The 10,686-nt window shown below is 54.8% G+C and overlaps 1 protein-coding gene across 1 annotated transcript in view; it reads right to left on the bottom strand.

The window, feature by feature from the left end:
• Positions 1 to 9,430: 9,430 nt before the first annotated feature.
• LOC130121506 (excitatory amino acid transporter 1-like) overlaps positions 9,431 to 10,686 on the bottom strand; it is a 43,884-nt gene continuing 42,628 nt past the window's right edge. The window contains exons 8-10 of the mRNA XM_056290323.1: positions 10,448 to 10,642; positions 10,200 to 10,334; positions 9,431 to 9,662 (exon numbers count right to left, since the gene is read on the bottom strand). Coding sequence (XP_056146298.1) covers positions 9,452 to 9,662; positions 10,200 to 10,334; positions 10,448 to 10,642 — 541 coding nt within the window. The 3' untranslated portion in view covers positions 9,431 to 9,451. The remainder of the gene's footprint in view (positions 9,663 to 10,199; positions 10,335 to 10,447; positions 10,643 to 10,686) is intronic.

Genomic DNA, 10,686 nt, shown 5'->3' with positions numbered 1-10,686 from the left:
CTTGCAATGCTGTAACTGCAACTATTCCCCAGTCCTGTGTCCCGCAGTACACATGGCCATCGCAACTCTAATTAATTAATGCTCGTGCCAATCTGCTTATGAAGTCGATCGCTTGTTCCATGTGTGACGCAACTGTGGCTGTTTCAGTTGTTATGCAACTGCGCTGTTTGTCGGGGTGGGGATGGCTGCAGTCGGTTGGGACTGAAGAGGTCACTTACGTAGATGAGTGATGAAACGTTTGTCCCACTATAAACATGGTGTCCAGATGGACTGATTCAGCTTTCTGGGATTTCCTTCCCTGGATTATTGAACATGCATCAAGACAAAGCCATCAAAGCCATAAAAAGTAGATATAAGTTCAGAAGGCGATGGTTTCTGTTATGCACTAGTATAACAGATAATTAACAACAGCAAATGGCTTCCTTGTTCAAGTGTCAATTGAATTTAAAGTGTCATGAGTTCACAACGTTCATTTCGTGTTCGTTACGTGTTCATAAGGGCGCATCACAGAACGCCATATGCGCCCGAATGGCACGGCACAGTAGAATAGCAAATATCCCCCTTGAGGGGATGGGGGCTGGAACCCACAAAGCCTCCTGCTGTGAGAAGGCGGAGACAAAGGTCTGCTCCTCAGTGGAACAGTCCACTGAGGAGCAGAGTAGGGGAAAAGACAGCTCTTCATGCGCCGACGGGCAGGAGGGAGAGCGCACAATGACAACATTATTCATGGTATCACAAATAACCTCTGCAGCCGACCAAGGCACAACGTCACGACAGCACTGGCTTGGCTTGGCTTGGCTTGGCTTGGCTTGGCTTGGCTTGGCTTGGCTTGGCTTGGCTTGACTTGCCTTGGCTTGGCTTGGCTTGGCTTGGCTTGGCTTGGCTTGGCTTGGCTTGCCTTGTCTTGGCTTGCCTTGTCTTGTCTTGTCTTGGCTTGCCTTGTCTTGTCTTGTCTTGTCTTGGCTTGCCTTGGCTTGGCTTGGCTTGCCTTGCCTTGTCTTGGCTTGGCTTGGCTTGGCTTGCCTTGTCTTGGCTTGCCTTCCTTGCCTTGGCTTGGCTTGGCTTGGCTTGCCTTTTCTTGGCTTGCCTTGTCTTGGCTTGGCTTGGCTTGGCTTGCCTTGCCTTGCCTTGCCTTGCCTTGTCTTGGCTTGGCTTGGCTTGGCTTGGCTTGGCTTGGCTTGGCTTGGCTTGGCTTGGCTTGGCTTGGCTTGACAGCATTATATTATGGACAGGACCAAACGGCAAAATTCGCTTAAAGACGTCACAAAAACATGACGTGGCGTGGCGTGATGGTGGCTAAATGGGCACTTAGTGGCGACACTGTTGTGGTTACACCGCCCCAAGCTGCCTCCCCGGCACGTTCAAGCCACTCCCCCAGCTCGGACGTGCCGGAAACATCCGAGCGCTCGGCTCGCGCTCTGAGGAGACGAGCGCTGCACTGCACCAGGTGTTTGCCATCATCCATCAGGCGCACCTGTGGCAATCAGGCAGCCTTCTACAAGAAGCCTCCCAGAACGTCTCTCTGTGCTTCGACGTACTGAACCCTGCGGTAAAGTTCTGACAAGCCCTCCAGCATTCCTTGGTTATTCCCCAGTGTTTTATCTTCGTGTCTCTGTTTCCTCCCAAGACTCTCCCTCCGCGACTTCCACGGCTCCCCGCGTCTCCCTCGTCCCCAGCGACCTTCACGTTTCTCCCCGGACCTCTCCTGCGACCTCCCCCCTTGTCCCTCTATCTGGACCCTTCCTTTCGGACTCGACTTCCCGGATCTCGGACCTGGACTTTCTCGGACAACCCCTCTTGGATTACGGACTGGACTTTCTTGCCAGGTGCACGCACATTATTTCAACACCTCCTGGTCATTTACATACCGCACCACACATAGGATAAAAACACTCACACATAGTTATACACGCAAACCACGGGACACCACACATAGTTTATTCACACATCCCACTAACAGAACGTTTTTTTCACCATACATTCCCCTCCCACAATAAAACTCCCCTTTGTAGATGTTGAAGTCATCCGGTGTCTGTCTGTCTTGGGTTTCGCCACACGGGTCGGGTTCTGGTGCGCGAGCCTAACAGAACGTCGAAGCCATTATGGACCCAGGCAAACCCAAGGAGCAGACGGTCCCTGTGACGCCCCTGAGCCCCGTCCCCCTAGAGGCGGTAGTAAGAAGTCACAGCTGCCAACTTGCCTCTCTCAACTCAGAGCTTACTACTGCCTTCACCCGTGTCACTGGAGAGATCAGCGATCTTCAGTCCGGCTCCCAGGCCGCGACGAGCGCGTTAGACGCCCTCACCACGCAGATCGCTGCGCTCTCAACAGCGGTCTCCAGGATGAGCGACCACCCTGCCCTGGCCTCAGTCTCTGCCCCCAGCTCGGCCTCCGGTTTCCCCGTTCCTGGTCCCGACGTCCCCCCTCCTCCGAGTCAACCCCCACTGGACCCCTGGTGCGAGCCTAACCTCCCCTGCCCCAAAGCCTTCGGTGGGGAGTTCGAGCTGTGCAGGGGTTTCCTTGGTCAGTGTGAGCTCCTGTTCAAACACCAGCCAGGCAGGTATAGGACAGGAGAGACCAAGGTAGCCCTTGTCATGTCCCTCCTCACCGGCAAAGCCCTCAGCTGGGCCATAGCGGCAGTTGGCCATACCGAGCGGCTCGCCTCGGACTATGGTGCCTTCCGTCGAGAGTTCAATCTGGTGTTCGACCACCCAGCTGACGGGCAGGACGCTGCCGGCCCATCCAGCAGGGAGCCAGGTCGGTGGCAGATTATTCCTTGGAGTTAAGGATATTCGCGGCAGACAGTGGGTGGGATGACACTGCGCTCAAGAGCGCGTACAGGAGGGGGCTGAGCGAGCCCATCAAAGATCTCATCGTTCGGGACCGCTCTGCCTCCTTCAACGAGCTCGTCACCCTCGCCCTCCAGATGAACGAACGGCTGCGGGAGCGGCGCCAGGAACGCGCCCCGCGCGCTGGCCCCTCCCATAGACCAACCCCCGTCCGTTCTACCGGTGCCTTCCCTGGGTCAGCGTCCCGTGGGCTCTCTCCACCCTCACACTCGCCCTCGCAACCCTGGGTGACTTCTGGATCCAGGCCGGAGGAGGAGCCCATGCAGTTGAGTCGGTCACGGCTCCCGCTGGAGGTTAGGGAGCAGAGGATGCATGACCACCTCTGCCTCTACTGCGGGAGGTCGGGCCACTACATCAAGGCCTGCCCAATTCGCCCAAAAAGACCCGGCTCACTAGTGAGGGGTGGTCTAGCGAGCCTGACGACCCTTCCTCAGCCCCAGCCCAAGAAGGAGCACAACCACCTTTTTCCGGTCACTCTCACCTGGGGTAACGACTCACTGTCTGTTGGTGCACTCCTGGATTCGGGGGCGGACGAGTGTTTGATGGACATCTCGCTGGCCCGGCAGGCCGGCATTCCACTCGTCCCCCTAGACACACCCCTCACAGCCCAAGCCCTAGATGGTCGTTCACTTGGTAAGATCACACATAGCACTGCTTCCCTCACCCTCACCCTTTCGGGTAATCACGTGGAAGCTATCCGCTTCTTGGTTTTGCACGCCCCCACAGCGCCCCTGGTGTTAGGAAGACCGTGGTTGGAACGGCACGATCCCTACATCTCTTGGTCTACCGGGCGGATTTTGGGTTGGAGCGTTGCGTGTCATACCAACTGCCTTCGCTCCGCCCACTCCCCGTCCAGCGGCCTCAGAACTGTGCCTCCTCCCACGGATCTCACTGGCGTTCCTCCCATTTATCACGATTTAGCCCCTGTATTTAGTAAGGACAGTGCACTTTCCCTCCCCCCTCACCGTCCCTATGATTGTGCCATAGATCTCTTTCCCGGGGCCGCCCTTCCCACCGGTCAGTTGTATAACTTCTCCGTCCCGGAGAAGGAGGCTATGCGCAATTATATCACAGAATCCCTGGCCTCAGGAATCATAAGGCCCTCGTCTTCCCCGGTGGCAGCGGGCTTCTTTTTTGTGGCGAAGAAGGAGGGCAGCCTGAGGCCTTGCATAGATTATCGAATGCTAAATAACATCACGGTGAAAAATAAATATCCACTCCCCCTTATGAGTTCCACGTTCGAGCCACTCACTCACGCCACGGTGTTCACGAAGCTGGACCTGCGCAGCGCGTACCACCTGGTGCGCATCCGGGAAGGGGATGAATGGAAGACGGCCTTCAACACCCACCTAGGGCATTTCGAATACCTCGTTATGCCCTTCGGCCTCACCAACGCCCCGGCCGTCTTCCAGGCGTTGGTCAACGACGTGCTCCGGGACATGCTGAACACGTTCGCGGTGGTGTACCTGGATGACATCCTCGTGTTCTCCAGGACTGAGGAGGAACACCACCAGCATGTCCGCCTGGTCCTCCAACGGCTGCTGGAGAACAGGCTCCTTTGTGAAAGCCGAGAAGTGCGTGTTCCACTCCGCCTCCGTGGAGTTCCTTGGCCACATCGTGGAGAAGGGGCTCGTCCGTACCGACCCCAGGAAGACCCGAGCGGTGGAGGAGTGGGCACGGCCCACTAACAGGACGCAACTCCAGCGCTTCCTGGGGTTTGCAAACTTCTACCGGCGCTTCATCAGGGGGTTCAGCCGTGTGGCCGCCCCCCTCACTGCACTCACCTCCAACCTCCGCCCCTTCTCCTGGACCTCGGAGGCAGAAGCCGCCTTCTTGGCCCTGAAGAGGCTGTTCACAACGGCTCCGGTGCTCGCCCACCCGGACCCGTGCAGGCAGTTCATCGTGGAGGTGGACGCATCGGACACGGGCATCGGAGCCGTCCTCTCCCAGCGGTCGGAGGAGGACCAGAAGATCCACCCGTGCGCCTTCTTCTCCCGGCGTTTCAGTCCTGCGGAGAAGAATTACGACATCGGCAACAGGGAGTTGCTGGCCGTCCACGCCGCCCTAGAGGAGTGGAGACACTGGCTGGAGGGAGCAGGGCAGCCGTTCATCGTATGGTCCGATCACAAGAACCTGACCTACGTGCGGACGGCTAAGAGGCTCAACCCCAGGCAGGCGCGCTGGGCTCTCTTCTTCAGCCGGTTCGACTTCACCCTCACCTACCGCCCGGGCACCAAGAACGTCAGGGCAGACGCCTACTCCCGTCTGTTTCCCGAGGGGTCCCCTGACGCCCCAGACACCATCCTTCCCCCGGCCCGGGTGGTGGGTGTCGTCACCTGGGCCATCGAATCGGTGGTGAGAAGGGCCCAGCGCGCCCAGCCCGACCCAGGCAATGGACCCCGGAACCGGCTATTTGTGCCTCCCTCTGTCCGGCCCCAGGTGCTGGAGTGGGGCCACTCCAGCCGTCTTGCCTGCCACCCCGGTGTCCACCGAACGGCGGCCTTTATCCGCAGGGGTTTCTGGTGGCCCACCATGGAGGCAGACACCAGAGAGTTCGTGGCGGCCTGCACCACCGGCGCCCGCAGCAAGGCTCTCCATCGCCCTCCAGCAGGTCTCCTGCGCCCCCTTCCTGTCCCCGGCCGACCTTGGTCCCACATTGCCTTGGACTTTGTAACTGGCCTCCCCGTGTCCCAAGGCAATGACACCATTCTGACCATTGTCGACCGGTTTTCCAAGGCCGTCCACTTTGTTGCCCTCACCAAACTCCCCTCTGCAGCCGAGACGGCGGACCTTCTCGTCTCCCACGTCGTCCGACCCCATGGGATTCCCCTGGACATTGTCTCTGACCATGGTCCCCAGTTCACTTCCAAGGTATGGCAGGCCTTCTGTAAGGGGATTGGGGCCACGGTCAGCCTCTCCTCCGGGTATCACCCCCAGACCAATGGGCAGGCAGAGCGGGCCAATCAAGCCCTGGAGGCGGCTTTGCGTTGCGTTACCACCAGCAACCCCGCCTCCTGGAGCAAGTACCTGCCCTGGGTGGAGTACTCGCTCAACTCCATGGAGAGTTCGGCTACCGGTTTGTCCCCCTTCGAGTGTTCCCTTGGCTATCAACCCCCTCTGTTCCCCCATCAGGAGTTGGAGGTGGCGGTCCCGTCCACGAGGGCCCATCTCCGCCGATGTCGGCGCGTTTGGATGTTGCGAGCTACAGAGCGGGGCCGGCGCAGCGCCAACCGGCGGAGAGTGCCGGCCCCAACTTATCGACCTGGCCGGAGGGTATGGCTCCTGGCCCGGGACCTGCCCCTCCCTACCCTCAACCGGAAGCTGGCTCCCCGCTACGTCGGTCCCTACACCATCGACCGCATCGTCAACCCTTCGGCGGTGCGTCTCCATCTCCCTACCTCACTCAAGATCCATCCCGTCTTCCATGTCTCGCGCCTCAAACCGGTAGCCACCAGCCCCCTGTCTCCCCCTGTCCAAGCACCTCCACCCCCCAGGGTCCTCGACGGTGGTGACATGGTCTGGGATGTCGACCAGCTGCTCGCCGTACGCCGCCGGGGGCGTGGGTACCAATACCTGGTGGACTGGGTTGGCTATGGGCCCGAGGACCGCAGCTGGGTTCCCCGGTCCTACCTGGCCGACCCCGCACTCCTGGAGGAGTTCTATCGGGCCCACCCCAACGCCATCGGACGGTCGCCCGGTGTCTCCCGTAGGAGGGGGGGTCCTGTTGTGGTTACACCGCCCCGAGCTGCCTCCCCGGCACGTTCAAGCCACTCCCCCAGCTCGGACGTGCCGGAAACATCCGAGCGCTCGGCTCGCGCTCTGAGGAGACGAGCGCTGCACTGCACCAGGTGTTTGCCATCATCCATCAGGCGCACCTGTGGCAATCAGGCAGCCTTCTACAAGAAGCCTCCCAGAACGTCTCTCTGTGCTTCGACGTACTGAACCCTGCGGTAAAGTTCTGACAAGCCCTCCAGCGTTCCTTGCATTCTGTTTATTCCCCAGTGTCTTATCTTCCTGTCTCTGTTTCCTCCCAAGACTCTCCCTCCGCGATTTCCACGGCTCCCCGCGTCTCCCTCGTCCCCAGCGACCTTCACGTTTTCTCCCCGGACCTCTCCTGCGATCTCCCCCCTTGTCCCTCTATCGGGACCCCTCCCTTCCGACTCGACTTCCCGGATCTCGGACCTGGACTTTCTCGGACAACCCCTCTTGGATCACGGACTGGACTTTCTTGCCAGGTGCACGCACATTTTTTCAACACCTCCTGGTCATTTACATACCACACCACACATTGGCTAAAAACACTCACACATAGTTATACACGCAAACCACGGGACACCACACATAGTTTATTCACACATCCCACTAACAGAACGCCTTTTTCACCATACATTTCCCTCCCACAATAAAACCCCCCTTTGTAGATTTTGAAGTCATCTCGTGTCTGTCTGTCTTGGGTTTCGCCACACGGGTCGGGTTCTGGTGCGCGAGCCTAACAGACACGCCCGGGAAGCTGCCGCGCACTGCTGCCTCAGGACGCAAACGAAACACAGCTGCCTTAATTGGGGTCATTTTTAACACATTAAACGTATCAAATTAATCACAAAAATTAACGCATTAATTTTGAAAGCACACGGGGCCTCCGGGTAGCGTGGTGGTCTATTCTGTTGCCTACCAACACGGGGATCGCTGGTTCGGATCCAGTGTTACCTCCGGCTTAGTCGGCGTCCCTACAGACACAATTGGCCGTGTCTGCGGGTGGTCCTGATCGCTGCACTAGCGCCTCCTCTGGTCGGTCGGGGCGCCTGTTCGGGGGAGCTGGGGGGAATAGCGTGATCCTCCCACGCGCTAAATCCCCCCGGTGAAACTCCTCACTGTCAGGTGAAAGGAAGCGGCTGGTGACTCCACATGTATGGGAGGAGGCATGTGATAGTCTGCAGCCCTCCCCGGATCATCAGCGGGGGTGGAGCAGCGACCGGGACGCCTTGGAAGAGTGGGGTAATTGGCCGGATACAATTGGGCAGGGGAAAAAGGGGGAGGGGGGTAAATTAGAACAGCAATTTTTTTCCCAATGTCTGAATTCACTTGGATTAAGATCAGCAAGAAGAAGGGGGCTTATCACAACACATTTATTGAAGGGTAGTCCCAGACGTCTCACATGAACAGCATCAAGCTTTATTTAGCATACAGCAGTCACGTGATCCGTGCACGGCACACTGGTCTCACACAGGGATGGGCCACTGAGGCAGCATGCGCCGTGGAATAGTCTGGTACTGCAACGTGCCCTCCAACTCTGTGTGTGTCTGTCTGTGTGTGCGCGCGTGTGCGTGCGTGCGTGTGTGTGCGTGCGTGTGCGTGTGTGTGCGTGTGTGTGAAATGCCAGTGCATGCTTCCCTGCTTGTGTGAGTGAGAGAATGTTAAACGTGAAACCTCTATACCAGTTAACCTGAATACTGTGATTATATACTTATAATAAACATTAATATCGACTAATAAATGTCAGCAGAATATAGAAACATCTGTACACATTTTAAATTTGACCATGCTTCTCTAGGTAGCAGTATGGTTGATAAAAATCTATAAGTTTTATTTTTGAAGTTATCATTCAACGTTCATTTGAATGAACCGAAAGCAGTTAATTCATGATTTCATCTTTACACGTGTGAACATGGCTGCAGGACTAGTGGCATGCTTACTTAGCCTGGATGTATATGCTAACATGCTATATGACATGCTATATGCTAACATGCACTATGTGCTTTATTTTAAATCACTGTTTCAGCTTCAAGTGCTCCATGTTCTACTTCACCTGTCAAAGTCTGTCTACTCTTTCCTAGACCTCTTTCCTAGACCACTACACGTTGTGGGCCTCTACCATGCGGTACTCTATTCTACCATACGGTACTCTATTCTACCATACGGCACTCTATTCTACCATATGGCACTCTACTCTACCATACGGCACTCTGTTCTACCATATGGCACTCTGTTCTACCATATGGCACTCTATTCTACCATACGGCACTCTATTCTACCATACGGCACTCTATTCTACCATACGGTACTCTATTCTACCATACGGCACTCTATTCTACCATACGGCACTCTATTCTACCATACGGCACTCTATTCTACCATATGGCACTCTATTCTACAGGGAACTGGAAAACAAATAGAACAATCACTGCTAGTTGCAGGTCAGAAGCAGCGAACAACACGTGCATGTTTAAGAAATTAATGCAATATTTTTCAAAAAACTTGCTGTAAGAGGAAAGTCATGATTGGTGCATGACAACTGGAATCAGTTAAAAAGGTGACGTGGCTCAAACGTGTAAAAATGGCCAATTCTTAAAGGAATAGAAAGTGTTTTGAGATCAGGACAAGTGATCATGGGAATATCCTAGGGAGAGTCACTTCTGAAAACAAAATCCCAAAGTCATAATGCCCCCTAAACCCCCAACCCCATCCCTCAACACTGTCCCCCTTTCACTGAGCATCTGTTCTACACAAAACTCGCAGAGAACTCGCACAGAACCAAGAACCCATGATCTTGAGCATTTTTCCAGGTGCCATATTTATGAATGTGTAGTTACTGGAAATGTTTATTACATGTTGGATTCACTATGGGAACGTTTGTCATTTTCAAAATCACTATCCTGGGAGATGAGTTTGTAAGGCTTCTTCTTCTCCTTCTCCTCTAGTACCGAGTTTCCCATCTCCACATCCCGGCTGCGGAGCTCATGACGGGACAGGAACTCCACAATTCCTGCTCCAATGGAATCACCCAGGACATTGGTTGTGGTGCGTAGACGGTCACTGAGCCCAGGAGGAAGATGTACAGGGTGGAGTAATGTGACAGGGGGAGACATGAAGATCACATGTTACTGCTGTAGGATCAGCCGAGCTTTCGTCCTGCTCGACTAAGGCTAACATGTTTTCTTTAAAAGAAGCTTTGATACACATTTGCAATTGGTCCATTCTAGTTAAAGGACTTTTTCTTGTTACCCCATTTAGCTGAGTAATTTCTGGGAAGGGTATTCTAATTCAAGTGATTAATTTGGGAAGCCTAATTATGTTTCTATGTTAAAACTCGAAAAAATATTCAACACAAAAGGGAAAATGTAGAACAAGACTCTGGGGATAAAGGACAAGTGTGTCACTGGGTGGTAGTAGATAAAAAGGTGGTGTGACCTTTAAAGTTAGAGAGAAGATCCACCGTGAGTTGATCGACACGTCCACTAATTCTTCCCGGTGCCAAGCAGAATACGGCGTGGACATTTATCAGTGCATTTAAAGTACATGAGAGTTTCGTGTTCTTTCTGCCCTACTAACATAGCGCCAGGAGTTACTCACAGGAACCAGTCAACTGCAATGATGAGCGTGATGTCATCAGTAGGAAGCCCAACAGAGGTCAGTACAATCACCATGGTGACCAGGCCTGCCTGAGGAATCCCTGCAGCTCCGATGCTGGCTGCAGTTGCTGTAATACTTTTACACACACACACACACAGCTGAGTTACAGGGGGATTCTTTATTCAGTCTAACAGCGTGGTAACTGATCACATAAATCTTGTTTCTTATCATACTCTCTTGACTCCTACCTGATTGTGATGATCTGACCAAAGTTCATCTCCATATTGTTCACCTGGGCAATAAAGAGGGCCGCCAGAGCTTCATAAAGTGCCGTTCCGTCCATGTTAATGGTTGCGCCCACCGGCAATATAAACCGTGTGACGCGTTTGTCAATTCTGTTGTGCTCCTCCAGACATTTGAATGTGACAGGTAATGTTGCTGAGCTGGGAAATCGACAAATAGGATCAGGCAGAGTGCTGGTGTACCT

Source organism: Lampris incognitus, chromosome 12 (genome assembly GCF_029633865.1).
Source record: "Lampris incognitus isolate fLamInc1 chromosome 12, fLamInc1.hap2, whole genome shotgun sequence".
NCBI lineage: Eukaryota > Metazoa > Chordata > Actinopteri > Lampriformes > Lampridae > Lampris > Lampris incognitus.
This window is presented reverse-complemented; position numbering and strand designations above follow the sequence as displayed.